The 17,949-nt window shown below is 40.9% G+C and overlaps 1 protein-coding gene across 1 annotated transcript; it reads left to right on the top strand.

Moving 5' to 3' along the window:
• The first annotated feature begins 16,145 nt into the window (after window positions 1-16,145).
• LOC123310985 lies at window positions 16,146-17,400 on the top strand. Its single transcript, XM_044894716.1, has 3 exons — window positions 16,146-16,331; window positions 16,392-16,596; window positions 16,630-17,400. Exons 2-3 carry the CDS (start codon window positions 16,501-16,503, stop codon window positions 17,398-17,400), a joined length of 867 nt encoding a protein of 288 aa, XP_044750651.1. The 5' UTR covers window positions 16,146-16,331; window positions 16,392-16,500.
• The last annotated feature ends 549 nt before the right edge of the window (window positions 17,401-17,949 follow it).

The following is a 17,949-nucleotide window of genomic DNA, read 5'->3' as shown; positions in this document are numbered from 1 at the left end:
TACTGATGCACACAATTATATAAGCATTTTAGTATTATTGAAAAAGATCCCAATATTGCCAAAATTTCTGCGTCTTCTTGACATTCTCAAGAAACATTAAAAGAGCAAATTCAAGGCATTTAAGAATTTGTATGCTGCATGTATGGCTATTCTGATAAATAAAGTAGGGCTGGATTTGTTCCTTGAAAAAAAACTATGGTAGTTCTGTGTCTCAGGCATGTAATTCATAAAAAAAGAGAAAAAAAAATATGGGAGCTTGATGTCACCATGTTAAAAGGTGCTTATAAATGAAAAAAAAGTGCGAATAAAATTTGCGGCATCTGGAATTACGCCACAGAAGCCTATTCGAATTTTTTGATTTTAAAAACAAGTCTGGCTTCTAGTTGAGGGAAGATAAAAACTGAAATGGTTTATTGAACCACAAACCCCTTCTGCACTTCAAGAAATATGTGAAGACCAAACTCCAGGCATACGAGGAATGTTGCCAATGTTCTGAAATTTAGCTGGAATTTTTATAATTTTGTTAATTCTTGTCAATATCACAGTGTGAATTTTCAACATAATCTTATTTTGCATACGATTGAATGTCAATCTGGGAGGACTCTCTCCATCTTCTGAAACTCTTTGCAGGAGCAAATCGACTATTATAATTTTTTAATCGATTTTGTTTCAGAGACTGAGAGTGAAAACACTAAAAAATCTCAGAAGATATAATTTTTATTTTTAACTGAATATATTCATCTCAACCTGATGAGTGATCTTATCCATATACAATATTGAATAAATGATAACGGGAATTTGGACTGATTAAAAAAGTGTATATAGTGATGTTACCTGAATCATTTATAACTTGGCCAACGTTTCGGACACTATTTGTACTTTCTCAAGGCTGCAATGATACGAATTCATAAATCATACATCCAGAAGAACACAACTGACACTCAGCTCGTTATAATATTTCTCTTGGTAATGAATCTTTTTTTCGAAGTTCGATCAAAAAGTTTGGTTATTGTATCAAATTATTAGTTTATCTTATCTTTCTTATGTTAGTGAGTCGGTAAATCTGTTCCTTCATAACAAATGTACTTCTCAGTTACAACGCATTAAAATCCACAAAACATCACAACTTATTAAAAATATCAAAAGTCAAGAGATTACAAAAGTATATCAAAGTCAGGAGTTGAAATAATATAAGCTACAAACCTCCAGTCAATGTATCACTGAACCGAAATGCCAAAACAATCTCAGCCTAATTTAAATATATTTCCCTCTGAGTAGTCACCGATAAACAGTACTTTACGATTCTGCAGACTCACCAAATACTCCTTGCAGATGCTGTATGGTTTCTTATGTTTCCACATATACTTTTCACAAAAATAAAATCTGTCTTTGAGATTTTGCTGCCACTTTCATGATTACAAAAACAGTGATGAAAACGCGCCCCTATTAGTTAAACAACTGAATAATTAAAATATATTGAATAATCATAATAAATATCTATTGTGATTAGTGCAATATTATTCAGTTGTATTGTGATGATTTCTCTGGGTGTGAAGGATCGATTGAAACAAGAACACTCTTCGCTTCTGAGCTGACATTTTGCTTTTATTTAAAAGTGCTGAAGCCCTGAATATGCTTTTACATAAAAGCGAAACGTGAGCTAAGAAGCAAAGAGTGTACTTGTTTCAATCGATCCTTCACAACCAAAGAAATCATCATAATACAACTGAATAATATTGCACTTGATAATTGCATAAACATGTTAAAACTTGTCTAGTACCACTAAAATTGGCTACAAGTTCTGCATATTTAATTACAGCACAATTCTCAGAACTTTGAAAACATCCCTCTTAGATGAAGATGAAGTATTTCACGGTGCAAGCACTGCAAGCAGTGATGGAGATAAGGCCATTAAATAATCGACTCATCGAGTTAGCATTTTCAATTTAACACTTTTTTGAATTTTCAATTGTGTGTTTTATCTTTTGTTGTATTTTGCTCCTGTTTTTCTAAACAATATCCACAAAATAAAATCAATTTTAAATTGCCATCTTTTCTTAGGATGCGACCGTATGCCGTAAGATGTTTTATTCGTCCTCATAACTTACAATGATGAATGATCTGGCAATCGAAATTGATGACCCTTGTGAAGAAGTTGATGGCGCTTTTTAAAATACATGTAAGCTCTTATTTCAAAAGACAATATTCACATCAGGAAAAATCACAATTGGTTCAAAACCGCGACAAATTTTGCGAATCTACATGTACTACGTACCTCAGGTAGTTATACTTTTAGGCCGTCTGTCTTGAGAATGCGACCGTCTGCCAATGTTTTCTTTCTGAATTTCGATTTGTGATATATTAATTGAAAATTTGACACAAAAATTACAGTGGTAACTGATGAGGAGGTTCTAATCGATTTTTTCTCATCTTTTCAATTTTTTTTATCCAATAAGGCGACCACTCACGCACGGCAGACGGACGGTTTCAAGTTCACATTATAAAGTTGAATCAAAGTACCAAATCAAATCTTTGGTAACTTATGAGGTAGTTGTTTTTGCTGCCAGCTCTCGGACTAATTGATGTTGAAAATCACAGTTCATGGAATATTTAAACTGTAATGCTGTTATATTCCAAATTGATTAATGATAAAGACTATTGTCTCGATGGAACCATATTTGTTTTAATACATACATCGTATGATCCTCCTCGAATTAATATCATTCCCTCAAGTCATATAATCGTATTTTTGCCCCCGGCCGATCTCCCATATCAATGCTGCAGTCGGTTAATTTATTTCACGAAGTTTGAAGTGGTGATTCAAAAATTTACTTCAAGATGGTTGGTGGTGTAGGATCAGTTTTTTTGATTTCACCTTCGTCTGTCGACATACAATCTGTGCATCGGTCGCTTTGTTTTGTCCCCACATTTTAATCATCATAAATGAAATATTGGAGATTTTTTACGTGATGATTTTGGGAAGACACAATTGCTTAGATTAGCCCTGAGGATTGAAATAATCGCCGAAACGTCGGCGAACTAACAGAGTATCGTTTTCCTGTATATCTCTCTGATCCTACACCACCAACCATCTTGGAGGTTAATTTATTTTCCCTTTTATGAAGAAGGGAATAGTATTAACTAAGTTCAAGCAAGTAAAAGACCAATTTAATAACAAGGATTATAGATAATAAAGAGTGATAACGCCTAAACGGCAATGAATAAAATAATGAGGATAAATTCAGATTCATACCACCCGACGATATGAATATCGACAAGTGTTACGATCTGAATTGAACTAGCCAATTTGCCATCGTCAAGACCCCAAATGGAGTACGCTCCACCGAAGAAAAGCAGATGCTGACCATGGTTTCGGCCTCATTTGGCCTCATCAGAGCAACATAACATTTTTCCACGGTGGAGAACGTTTGGAATAGATGGAACTTTATTCAATGTTGTCATGTTCTACTGGGTATTATTTACCCAGAGCGCCATCCAACATGAAACGGTATCCGATTCAATCCCCTCCAGATAGAAACCAAGACGAAGACAATAGCATATGTCCCATATTTTCCCTGATTCAGTACGCCGATTCGCTTTTGCGAACGTCGGACGCATGATGAATTGAGAAGTCTGGGACGCGCTCAGGTCGCGGCAGAGTACGATGCCAGCGGTACAATAATGAAGAGTGATAACGCCTAAACGGCAATGAATAAAATAATGAGGATAAATTCAGATGCATACCACCCGACGATATCGGGTGGTATCGGCGTACTGAATTGGGGAAAATATGGGACATATGCTATTGTCTTCGTCTTGGTTTCTATCTGGAGGGGATTGAATCGGATACCGTTTCATGTTGGATGGCGCTCGGGGTAAATAATACCCAGTAGAACATGACAACATTGAATAGAGTTCCATCAATTCCAAACATTCTCCACCGTGGAAAAATGCTATGTCGCTCTGATGAGGCCAAATGAGGCCGAAACCTTGAAAAGGGGAAGGTCAAAAGACCTAATAAAAATCGGCTGCCATTTGAGTTTCTCAAGTTGGGAGAACCGGGTGGCATTGAGGAGAGGATCATAAGATCAGTTCCGCAGCTGAAATCTTGAAAGGGACCCGAGTTGGTTGTGCTGAAGCGGGACGACATCCCCAAGCCCACTAACATTACGGTATTCTTTCCAAGAAGCCAAGAAATGGAGTCTGAGAAGATCCTCAGTCTCGTGGGAGTTCAGAACTCCAACCTTAATACGGGGGCATGGAGAATTGGGATTGACCCCAAATAGAAGAAACCCTGAAGGCAGGGGGATGGTGCCTAATATTCCGGTTTGGGCGCATCCCAGTCTCAGGGTTAAATAGTAAGGAAGGTTCGGTGGATGTGGAGATGGTCTCCGCATCCCAGGAATCCGAGATGCATTTTTTTTTTTTTGGTGTAGCAGGAGGAAAATCTGCAAGACAGACGAACACGCCCTCTCCTGAGGGGGAACAGTGTAAGGATTCTCACTCTCTGAGCTCGAGACCCACTAAAAACCCTTAACTGCTTCTTCATAGGTTCCGGGCATTTTGCCTATTAACCAGTTGACTCTTATGGTTTTTGGACTCTCCCACGATCATAGTCGTGTTGATATTTGTATGCTGCCTATAGCTTTTATAGGTTAAGCTCTTCTTTGGTGACATTTAAATACTTAACTGATCTCTCGGTCTTCGGTGGTAGGTTCTTGACCTTCTAGCTTCTTCCGTTAGATCGTAGTCGACTAATTTTCGTAGTTCCTCATTTAGATGTTGTTTGGCTTTGTCGAATATTCTTTCCGCCTTCCTCTTCATAAATTCTGTAACTGGTTTCCATTCCAAGTTCTTGTAGATTTGTTTGTTCCTAACAAACCAGGGTACATCCATCGCCATTTTAAGGAGTTTATTCTCAGTGGCCTGTATTCTCTTGATGTGGGTCTTGGCTGCGAAGCCCCATGCCGCCGATCCATAAGTGAGTTGTGGTCGCGCGATAGTTTGAATCATTGTCAACTTGATGTTCTTATTCATATGACTTCTTCTGCCTATGAGTGGATAAAGTCTACTCATTGCGGCTTTTGTTTTATCAATTGCATATTTGATGTGGTTTTTCCATGTAAGTCCTCTGTCAAGCTTCACTCCTAAGTATGCTGCTTCATTTTTCCATTCAACCTCTTCTCCATCAACTTCAAGGTTTCCTTCCATCCTCAATCTTCTCTCTTGCAGAAATATTGCTTGGGTCTTTCGTCCATTGATTTGGATTTTCCATTTGATGCACCATTTGTGTAATTCATCTATGGCTTCCTGCAGTCTCTGGTGTATGATCTCTGGGCGTCGATATCTGAACGCTATTCCCGTGTCATCTGCGTACAAGGTGAGCATATTTCTAGCATTCTTCGGGATATCATAAACGTATATTACGTGAAACAGAGGTCCAAGTACCGATCCTTGAGGCACTGTAATGAAGTCCAGTTTTCTGAGGAAAATTGGAGTTCATTTTAGTGCATTCCTTTCATTTTAAATTTCCGTCTTTGAAAATATTTTAATTCTCGAATATTCCGTACGTTCATTCCGACAGGCAGAGTAAATATAAAAAACCGCTTATCTGTATTTCACGTTGTTTTTCTTACATGCCGCTGAAGATTTCGACGTTTTTCATCTGTTGATATGCGATAAACCGGAGCTGACGACGCAACTACTGCTAAGGCATTGGAAACACTGGAGGAGCTACGTAAGAGGAGCAATCGTGAACAGCTGCAGACATCTAACCGACATCAGAGGTCTCTCTTGGATGCGGAGGTGCCCAGTTCACCTGGAGTGTCACCGATCCAACCGGAACGGATTTCGAGGATGCGGGAGTTATCTGTAAGGAATCCAACATTAGAACAGGTCATGAATGAGACAAGACAGACATGTACAGCATTACTGCGACAGTTACCAGCAATACCTCTCACACAGTCACAGTACTGTGGGACAACAACACCTGAGGGTCCGACACAGGGTAGATGGATTAATTCTACACGAAGGGTGTCTTTTCCACACTTACCTGCACCTTGGATAAATCCTGACCGACCTATTATCACAACGCCTGCCAGATCAGAACCGGAGTCCCGATCAACAATACCAACTATCCCGGTACACAAATGGAACATTTCCTTTGATGGCACTGGAAGTGTGACCGGATTTATTGAAGAAGTGGAGAGACTGGCTGAATCCCGTAAAGTGTCCCTGGAACAAGTTTTTGAATCAGTTTATGAATTACTACGAAAGGATGCAAGGGATTGGTTCATTCCCAGGAGAGGTACTTTCGAGGACTGGGAAGATTTTTCCAACCAACTGAAAGAAGCATTTCTGCCTGTCAACTATGAGGAGAATATGTTAGAGGAAATAAAAAGACAAACACAAGGTCCTGAGGAAAAGTTGCTTCTGTATGTTACACGGATGCAGAACTTATTCCAGAAGCTCACCTATACAAAACTATCCGAGGTGGAGCAGATCCGACTCATCCGACAAAGGTTGATTCCGCCCTTACAACAGGCCTTGGCCTTCCAGGAGACCAAGACGTATGATGAACTTCTCCGTAAAGGAAAAGTTTTTGAACTGGTCCAATGGCAGATGAGCCAGTACACCTGGCCACCCTCAAAACCTGGTTTCGTGGAGGAACCTCACCTGGCGTACACTCCCCGTCAACTGAACCGATATCAGGCGAGTTTTTCTGTGGATACCGGAGAACAGGTTCATCAAACAACTGATCGCAGGGAATCAGCCCCGCCGACGCAAGCCAACCAGACACGACTTTCTCCGCCGGGGGAAAGCCGTCTGAAGCCACCCAGATCCAGAGAGTCAATGGTCCAGCAACAGAAATCACACCGTCCGACTTCTGGAGACAGGTCCGAAGGTAGACCCGGAACTTCAACACCGCCACCCCGCCGTCGAGCCGAAAATAACCAAGCTGACCGGACCCAATCATCATCAGGGAGGAGAGTGTCCTTCCAGACACAGTGTTTCCGATGTGGTGGATATGGCCACATGCGTCGAGAATGTCGCAGGCCACCGAAAATTTTCTGTTCTCGATGTCAGAGGGAGAACATTCTATCACGAGACTGCCCGTGTTCGGAAAACTAAAGGGGAGATTGGAGACGGAGTCGACCACATCTCCCGGAATCTTGACTCTACTGACACCGACCACCTGTAATGATAACCGACCGTTAATAGAGGTCAAAATAGCCGGCGAACACTTCCGAGCACTGATAGATACAGGAGCGACCAGGAGTTTTTGCAGTCAGGTCGTATCCGATCGGTGTGAAAGTAAAGGAATCACAGGACAAACAATGCACAACAGTTTTGCAGTAATAGCGAACGGAAAAACCACCGTCACGCCGAAACTGTACACCACCACCGTGCAAATTTCCGACTACACACTGCCTGATTTGAAATTCTTACTAGTGCCAAGCTTACCGGTAGACATTATTCTGGGGATGGATGTTCTGTCGACTTTCAAGTTTTCCGTAAATCTCAGTACCGCCGAGTGCTTCCTGGAAGGCCGACTGATCTCGAAACCGATGACTCCCGTCGAAACCACCGCAGAAGTTCACACCGCCGAGGAACACCTGTTGGAACTGACAGAGTCTCAGAGACAGGAACTGGAGGCATTTCTGACCGAGGAATTAAAGAAGTTCGAAGACCTGTATGGTACAACCGACCTGATTGAACACAAGATCAAACTGAAACCGGGCACCGAACCGATCAAACAACGGTACCGACCCCTAAATCCGAAAATGCAGGAGATCTTCAATCAGGAAGTGGACCGTATGTTGGCTGAGGGAGTGATTGAACCCTCCAAGTCACCGTGGAGTTCACCTGTTGTATTGGTCAAGAAGAAAGACGGAAAGTACCGTTTCTGCATCGACTTCCGTGCTGTTAACCAAGTGTCTGTGAAAGATGCATACCCGTTGCCGTACATTTCTGGGATTCTGGACAAACTCCGAAAAGCGAAGTACATCTCCACACTGGACCTGAAACAAGGATACTGGCAGATACCATTAGCAAAGGAGAGCCGTCCGATTACTGCATTTACCGTCCCCGGAAGAGGTCTGTTCCAATTCACCGTGATGCTGTTCGGTTTACATGTAAGCCCAGCCACCTTCCAGAGGTTCCTAGACACCGTCATTGGCCCAGAAATGGAACCGGGAGCGTTCGCTTACCTGGACGATATAGTTGTCCTGGGGGAAACTTTCGAGGAGCACCTGGAAAACTTGAGAGAAGTATTCCGACGGTTGAGAGAAACCAACCTTCGTCTCAACCCCGACAAGTGTGACTTCGTGCGAAAATCCCTAAAATACCTTGGACATGTCGTCACCTCCGATGGCATCTGTACCGATCCCGACAAAGTTTCTTCGATAGTGTCTTTGCCAATACCGAAAACCGTCCGAGAACTGCGTCGATTTCTTGGAGTTGCCAGCTGGTACCGTCGTTTCATAGAGAACTTTAGATTTAGTTTCTCCGTTGACTCGATTACTGCAGAAGAAACACCGTTGGAAATGGGGAGAAGACCAGCAGAAGGCCTTCGAGCTTCTGAAACAAAAACTCACAGAATCTCCGATTCTCCGATACTGGCTTGTCCAGACTTCACCCAACCGTTCGTTCTGCAAACTGACGCCAGTGACATGGGCCTTGGAGGTGCCCTAACACAAGTGTTCGATGGAGAGGAGAGAGTAATCGCCTATGTGAGCCGAACACTAAACCCCGCAGAGAAAAATTACTCCGTGTCAGAAAAGGAATTTCTCGCCATAGTATTTTCCATAGAGAAACTGCGACCGTACCTAGAAGGATTCCATTTCACAGTAATTTCCGATCACATGAGTCTGAAATGGCTAAACTCCATCAAGTCACCGTCCGGAAGAATTGCTCGATGGGCCGTTTTCCTTCAGCAATTCGACTTCGAAGTCCAGTACCGTAAAGGATCGATGAACAAATTAGCCGACAGCCTGTCCCGAAACCCGTTGCCGTCCCTGGATTCCGTATGTTTATCCGAGATAGAAACAACCCAATGCAAATGGTACAACAAAAAGTTACAGGAGGTGGAAAAAGACCCAGCGAATTTTCCTGACTACGCCGTTGAAAATGGAAAACTGTTGCGACATTTCTTTGACTCATCCGACTTCACAGAAGATGGAACCGGCCAACCCTGGAAACTCTGTGTACCATCCGAACAGCGAACAGAAGTACTGCAGGAAAACCACGACTCAGAACTAGCAGGTCACATGGGGATTGCCAAGACGATTGCACGGATAGCCAGAAACTACTACTGGCCAGGGATGTTTAGAGACATTGCGAAATACGTGAGGAACTGCACATCGTGCCAAAAGTACAAAGTTTCGCAACAGAAAACCCCTGGTAAGATGCAACCACACCGAATGGCGGATGCGCCGTTCAAAGAAGTATCCACGGACATAGTTGGACCATTGCCACGGTCAAAAAAGGGACACTCCTACTTCGTGGTAATGCAAGACCGGTTCACAAAGTGGGTAGAGTGTCGTCTGTTGCGGAAAGCCACCGCCAAAACTGTTTATTCGGCCCTCTACGAACAAGTTATCCTGAAATATGGTTGCCCAAAACTAGTAATATCCGACAACGGAGTACAATTCGACAGCAGGCTATTCAAGAACAGTCTCCGAGAGCTGAACATTGCTCACCGTTTTACACCACCGTATACTCCTCAGTGCAACCCTGTAGAAAGAGCTAACCGTACCCTAAAGACCATGATAGCACAGTTTTGTGAAGCCGATCAACGAACCTGGGATGAAAAGATAGGAGAGTTAACGTTTGCCATCAACACCGCTAAAGAGGAGTCTACTGGATTTACACCGGCATTTTTAAATTATGGAAGGGAACTAGAAGTCCCGAGGGCGATTTATTCGACAAACCCCCACAATGATGAAATGAACGGAGAATCCAACTGTACAGAAGAAGAAAACAGAGACATGACTTACCGTACTCAACAGATCAAACATCTCCAGGAGGCTTATGAGTTCGTTCGTACTAAACTGTACCGTGCTTTCCAGCAATAGGCTCACCACTACAATCTTCGACGAAGAGAAATCCGATACCATGTGGGAGATAAAGTTCTACGCCGGGACCGTCCTTTATCCTCGGCCGTTGACAATTTCGCCGCCAAGTTGGCTCCGAAGTTTTCCGGACCGTTTACCGTTGTTAAAGTTGTTTCACCTGTCGTCTACGACCTGAAAGATACAGAGGGTAGAAAAATCACTAACATACACATTAAAGATTTAAAACCATTTCATGCATAATATCTATTTTTGTCATGATCCGTTAACCGTTCTATAGAAATAACCTCTGAAAGGAGGAAATCCGTTCATTTTTTCCGTTACCGACTATATTATTATTTTCTGTTTACCTGTTGATCTGAATAACTGTAGGTACACTGACTAGAAACTGTCCTTGTCATTCTCATCACCGTCAAAGAGAGGCTGCCGTCCAGTGTGATATCCCTGGTGCATCCACCCAATCTGAACCACCCCGAAGGAGGTTGAACAGGTTACGCATGTCAGCCAGTAGGGAGCACCTGCAAGGAGAAATCACGTACATCTGAAGCCCGTTACTAAACATAGTTATAACCGATTACACCGTAACAATTCCGTTCAAATTCCGTACAGGCACCACCGTTGACCGAAATATTGTATCTACAGATTTTCATCTGTCAGCATGCAATTAAATATAAATCAAACCTGTTAAAACTGTCCGAAAAATCTGTTACTTATGTAAGGAATACCAATAAAGGATACTTCACATTAAAACTGAGTATATCCGTCTATTAATCAAATGCATCTAACCAATTTCTGTCCTGAACCGAATCGAAATTATTGTACCGTCAATGTAACACTGTTTACCTGAAGAAAACACCGTCTACCTGAAAACAGAAAGCAGAGGAAAACCGCTCCAGGAAGAAAAGTGGACCACGAGGAACGATGAAGATCGGAGAATTTATTGTTAGAGATTACCCACCTGCAAGTCTCATGCCGGCTCCGAGAGTCCCAACGTCCGTATAGCCAGGTCGGAAGGGGTGAACCGGTCCATTGCGCCCCACGTACCGGAGGTTTTCCACCTGTTGCAGCTCCCACGAATCCTGGGTAACCTACAAAACCACTGAGCTGACGACGTTTTTCATTCTTGTCGCATTCTGGAATTTTCAGATTTTTACCGTGAGAGGGGATATGTCTATAAAAGCAAATTTTCCCCCGCGACGGTCACTTTTCGACTTTTCGACTGTTACTTCAGTTCTTCGGCTGACTTTTTGACTTTTACTTCAGTTCGTTCACTTCGCTTCAGTATTTTCGATTTTTCGCCTTCTAACGTAGTGACTTCTGTTGTAAATTCAGTTAATTTTCGGTATTTCTTTCGCCGTTGAAGAATAATCATTTTGTGTTTGCATCAGTGCTAAGAGTTAATTCTTTAGTTTTTCTTTTAAATCCTTTGAGTTTCCGAGTGCTTGAAACAAAGGAGGTAGGTCCCCGTCTGTACCGTTCAGTTTCTTTGTTAGACCTACGCCGTCACTTCTTTAACTTTGACACTGCTGTACTGTATCGTTTTCTGTTGTATTTTATCGTTCTTTACCCTGTTTCGCGAGTCTGACTTTTCCCTTCGCTAACCCTTGGGGTACTGAAGGGAAAGTTCCGTCAACCCCCCTGTCCGCGTCATAAGTGTTAAATCCGAAATCTCTTCTTTTCTGTCAGTCATGGCGTGTTATAACCCTTGGGGCAGAGAATAAGAGATACCGCACGTAGTCAGTGAAATCCCGTAGTTGCGCTAAAAATAGACATTTTCTTCGCTGTCAGTCATGGCGTGTTAACCCTTGGGGCAGCGAATAAAAGTCTCGAACAGATCCGCCCTAGCCCTTGGGGTACTGAAGGGAAAGTTCCGTCAACCCCCCTGTCCGCGTTCCGCGTCATAAGTGTTAAATCCGGAATCTCTTCTTTTCTGTCAGTCATGGCGTGCTATAACCCTTGGGGCAGAGAATAAGAGATACCGCACGTAGTCAGTGAAATCCCGTAGTTGCGCTTAAAATAGACATTTTCTTCGCTGTCAGTCATGGCGTGTTATAACCCTTGGGGCAGCGAATAAAAATCTCGAACAGATTTGCCCTTATTGTGTTTCATTTCCGGAGAAATACAACTACATACCGATACCGTATAGCAAGTCCTTAGCATTCGTCAGTTCTGGTTGGCGCATTTTTACTGAACCGTTAATTTTTCACTACACCCGGTATAAATTTCATAAAGTGCTCGTGGCCGGATAAGATTTCCCGAATGTATTTTCACTTATAGAATCACTCATATTTTATATCACACATATCTCCCTTGTACATATAATTGGTTTCCGAAGGTGTGAATAAACTTTTACATAATTCGATTTTGACTTCTTCGTTGTCGCTACCACCCTAGACAACACCGAGCTCTGTCTCCGGCTAGCAGCTACTCTGGTAGGTTTGCTATTCTTCCTATTGAAAAGAATAGCTGGCGCTCGAGATTAAGTTTCCTCCGAGTAAACCACGTTACAGCACTCCCGCTTCCAATTGTCTGGTTTGAGAGGTTGCTCCATCTATCTTCACATAAAAGTTTCTATTCCTCAGATAGTTCCTTATAATCTTGCATAGCTTGGTCAAATAACCTGCTTTTTTCATCTTTTAGATTAGGCCTTCGTGCCATACTCTATCAAAAGCTCTCTCGATATCCATCAGAACTAATCCTGTGGCCTGTTTGGTCTGCATTCCTTCGGTGACATATTCTATGAGCCGTAGCAATTGGAGTTCAGTCGAATGTTCTCGTCGAAATCCAAATTGTTCGGGTGGAATTGAATTATCTTCAACATTTCTGTTTTCTCATTCAGCCTTTTAGCGATAACCCTCTCGACGACTTTTCCTAGTGCTGATAGTAGGCTGATTGGTCTATAATTTTGAGGAAATTTCCGTTCCTTTCCAGGCTTGTTGAAAACTATCATTTGTGCAGTTTTCCACCTCTTTGGGTAGTATTCGGTCCTCATCACTCCGTTTGTAATATTCGTCAAGGCTGCTATTCCAATGGCGGCTCTGCCATGAGAGCACATGAGCACGTGAACCCCCAAACAAAGTAACGTAAAATCAAATTTCCTCTCTTAACTAACCAATAAATTACCGTTCTTAAGTTACAATATTATTTTGTACCTAGTATCTATTTAGGAATAATACAAACATGACCCAGCGACGAAGACAGTGCTTTTCTCTAGTCTTGCCGTCCACATACGTCGGTCGCACGTGCGAACGAGTAGGAGGGGTTTACGTCGAATTGCTAGACAATTTTTATGAGCGGGCGGAGGGGGATGTACCGTTACCTCCGATATGAAAAGGCCTGGGCGCTGTCGTGTGACGTCAGCATAGCGAGGCCTAAGACGTGGAACTTTTTTGGCGCGGCATTCACGTCTATTGTCCAATTTTTTCGGTTTTCTGGGATGTTTATCATTCGGAAATTATTGTCAATAATTCTGCAATGGAAGGGCTTTCGGATTAAAGAGGATGCCAGTCGTTCTTTGTCTCCGATTCGATTTTATTATGGGAAAACGAAGTTTCAAAACAAAAACCATTTCCTTATCAGTCTAAAGAATACTGCGAAAAAAACCACAAGAATTTCATCATACAGTATCTGAGAAAAGAATCATAGGTGAATGACAAAACTCATTGGAAACAAAAATTCGAATGTAATCAAGCTACAAATTTTTTCAATTTTTCTTATAGGTTTTACTTGAAGAGTCGTTTGTCTTTCCGCAATAATTTTTTAATATTGTGTTGATGGTTCAGGTTATCACTATATTAGCAATGCGTTCACCAGTATGGATTTCACACTTATTATCCGGCAAAAGTTCGTGTTCAAAAAAGAATTTTAAAATGAATTGCGTTAAACATACACGCTTATTATGAAGGCTCAGGAATGTTTCTTCAAATTCGAGAAGAATTTTGTTGAATATTATATAGGCTTATAAAACTATTTGAACAATAGAAGCTTTTGGATAGAGCAATTTTCCTCGATTCAAACTTTTTATAAGGGTGTAATTATCTTCGACAACTAACTCGTCATCATAAATTTAATCTAACCGATAAGGTCTCACCACTTTTCGAGTCCGTTGCTGAAGAAAACTTGACTATGTTTTCTTCTGAAAAATGCAACTCACAGAATCTGCTATGTACAGATGGGTTGAAATTTTTTCTAGGAATAGCTAGCATCCTCTTGCTACACATTTTAGTGTCTGTAGGAAAACGTAATGCATGCACTTTTGGTCCATTTTTGTAGTTTCCTCTACAACTAGGAAAACAACAGGAGTACGGCATTATAAATTATGTCCTAATATCACTCACAACACAAATAGTATTGAAAAGTACTTTTCACTATTCATTAACTGAATTATTCGAAAAAGATTTAAACTTTCACCGTCACGCGCAATTCAGACTCGCCAAACTGAGTTGTCTATAAACGGCAGGCGGCAGGCCATTTTTTGGCGGGTTCTTGTATAGACCAATTAAGACCATAGACGCTCTCACGTGATTTTCGCGTTCGAAGCTTTGATTCGTCGATTCGCGATCCGCGTAAGGTGAGAGGGTTAAACGTTAGACCTCGCAGTGCTGACGTCACAGCGCTATACGTCACAAGCACCTAGGCCTTTTCTTCTCGGAGGTAACGGATGTACGCCGTTATAACTGAAGCAGGAGCACAAATTCGCTGTGCACAAACTGTTAAATCTACGGAGATCACGTTCGGACTATTTATCCCTCGACACGCGACGTAATTCATTAGGTGAAGTAGAAATTATACGTTCATTGTTTGCATTATGAATGCAACAAAATTTGCTGAGGAATATTTAAAACAAAATTTCAATTCATTGAGTTATGAAGAAAAACTCCACGTTAAAAGAAATGGTAGACCAAAACCTGAACGGCATTACTTTTTTGCGCAGACAAATTTGAAAACCGTTTTCCAATGCAGCATGTAGATTCAGCAGTGGACGCATATCCATTTTTTGATAAAATTAGGTTGAAAACCGAATTAGAGATTATTTACAGAAGACCTGATTTCAGAAATCTTGGCGGTGCTCTCAATTTGTTGAAACTTATCATTGAAAATAACCTATAACTGATATTTCCTGCCACTTTTTCCCTTCTCCATTTGGAGAAGACACTTTTTCCCTTCTCCATTTGGAGAAGGGAAAAAGTATTTACTTGTGACAATTCCGATGACGACAGCTGAAGTAGAAAGAAGTTTTTCAACATTGAAGAGAATTAAGACCTTTTTAAGAAGTTCGATGAATAAAGAAAGACTTACGGCACTAGCGATGCTATCTATAGAAAAAAAATTCATTGAAAATTTACAAAATTTTAACGATGTGGTTATAGATAAGTTCGCTGCAAAGAAGGAAAGAAGAATGGATTTCATTTTCAAACACTGTACAGGATGGTGAACACTTATGTAAATTCGTGAACCTTTCTCATTCAATAAAATCATTGGCTTTTTCAATTTTGTGAACCCCTGCCTCTTAGGCCCACGAGCCGCCACTGTGCTATTCCTTTTCTAGGCAATTTCTTCAACATATAATTCGTTATCCTATCTTCTCCCGGCGCTTTTCTGTTTTTCAATTTCATTATGTTTTCTTTGATCTCTGTTGGTGAAGCCGGTTTTGGAATGATTTCGGTTTCCGGTGGTTCCATCATCAGTTCTTCGTTTGCCTCCACTTCTTCCTCTAGATCTTCATTGTCATCATCATTTCTGTAGTTTATTCTGGCTTCTCTTTCAATTGACTCGGCAAGTGCTTCGGCTTTTTCAAGTCTCGTATATACCATTCCGTTTGCTCCATGCAGTGGAGGTATAACTGTCCGTTCTCGTCGTAAGCGTTTTTGCATTTTCCAAGCTGAGTGATCTATTGTATTCAGTTCAATTAATCTCTGGTGCCATCTGTTAAAGCATTTTTCAATATCTGACTATGCTTATTCAGTTTGTACAGAGACATCCTGTGTAATATGTGTATGATGGGTTGTCTGAAAGCCAGGCGCTCCATTTCATCAAAATCTTAATGTTGTGGAAATCTTATCGCTTGTCCATGTGTGGCGGTTTTTTCTTTTGTTCGCTGAATTAGTTTAATCATTTTCACAAGTCGACATCTTCTTGAAGAGCGAATCTTAATTGTTGAATTTTTATTACATTGAGCCTTCTATTGAGTTCATTTGATTGTAAACTTACTGTCATAACGGTGAGATACCACTCTTGAGCTTGGTCAACGTTTTTTAGGTAAGATAGATAGTTTTGTAGATTGTCAAATTTGTGAATAATGTGGTCAACGTTTTTTAGATTCAATAAATTGAGGATTTCTGTCAGTCAATATTTTCTCTGAATCCTACATCAATTATTCGTAAACCCTCGTCCCAGCACATCTTGGCGCCCAACTTAAGGCGAATAAATGGATAGTAGGAGAGAAAATTACCACCTACGAAGTGTCAGAAAAAATATGGAGAAAGACCAGCTACAGGACGACATCACTGAAAATGCACGAGCCCTGTCTCCGGTACGTACTGAAAATGCACGAGCCCTGTCTCCGGCGGTACGTACTGAAAGGAAAGAAAACGGGAAACAGGAAAATCAGGAACATGGAGCTGTCCCAAAGGTGAAGGAAAGTGATTCAAGAACACCCAAACAAGTTAAGTATTCACACCACTCAAGGAGACGAATGTTCAACCTTGAAAATCAACATGAAAAGGATAAGTCTAGAATGTTTGATATGTTTATTTCAGAAATTGTTAATGATACAGTGAGAATGACCCTTAATAATGTACAAGTTGATCAAGCTAGAAGTGGAGATCAAGAAAATGATTATTTTATGCAGGATGTTCCTGGGGTTGATTTGATTAATACTGATAATCTTGATACTAAAAATCTAGCGAATAACATACGTGGACATGCACGCGTTCAATCTGGTTCACGTATACAGGGTGTCTCTGAAAGAAATATAAACGTCAAATCAAATTTAAGTTCCAATTTTAACTTACCTCAGTGTCTTCCTGGGTTGAATGTACAGACTGCTCATCATTCAGGACAACAACAAATTTCAAATTTAACTATGAACGATAATTTATTTGGTTTAGGAGATCTTGTACTCCTCAAAGCTAATAACACGTCCTCTGCGATAAAATCAGAAATAAAAAAGTTTCTGCTCCCTTTTGAGGGTCCATTCAAAATAAAAAAGAAAATTCATGATCATACTTATGTTTTGGTATCTCCGAAAACTGGTGAAGAACGCGGAATTTTTCATTCGTCCCACTTAAAAACGTATGCTGTTCCGACCTATGCTGCTGAAAATTAGTTTTTCCTAATTTATCCTTGTACAGGATGGAAGGGGGGAAAGTTGTACAGAGACATCCTGTGTAATATGTGTATGATGGGTTGTCTGAAAGCCAGGCGCTCCATTTCATCAAAATCTTAATGTTGTGGAAATCTTATCGCTTGTCCATGTGTGGCGGTTTTTTCTTTTGTTCGCTGAATTAGTTTAATCATTTTCACAAGTCGACATCTTCTTGAAGAGCGAATCTTAATTGTTGAATTTTTATTACATTGAGCCTTCTATTGAGTTCATTTGATTGTAAACTTACTGTCATAACGGTGAGATACCACTCTTGAGCTTGGTCAACGTTTTTTAGGTAAGATAGATAGTTTTGTAGATTGTCAAATTTGTGAATAATGTGGTCAACGTTTTTTAGATTCAATAAATTGAGGATTTCTGTCAGTCAATATTTTCTCTGAATCCTACATCAATTATTCGTAAACCCTCGTCCCAGCATAAGTTTCTTCTTGTCTTCTTTTCTTTTTGTTGTTCTGTAGATTTTTCTGAGTCTTCTGTTCTTCTTTATAAGTT

The sequence above is a fragment of the Coccinella septempunctata genome, chromosome 4 (genome assembly GCF_907165205.1).
Source record: "Coccinella septempunctata chromosome 4, icCocSept1.1, whole genome shotgun sequence".
Classification (NCBI taxonomy): Eukaryota; Metazoa; Arthropoda; class Insecta; order Coleoptera; family Coccinellidae; genus Coccinella; species Coccinella septempunctata.
This window is presented reverse-complemented; position numbering and strand designations above follow the sequence as displayed.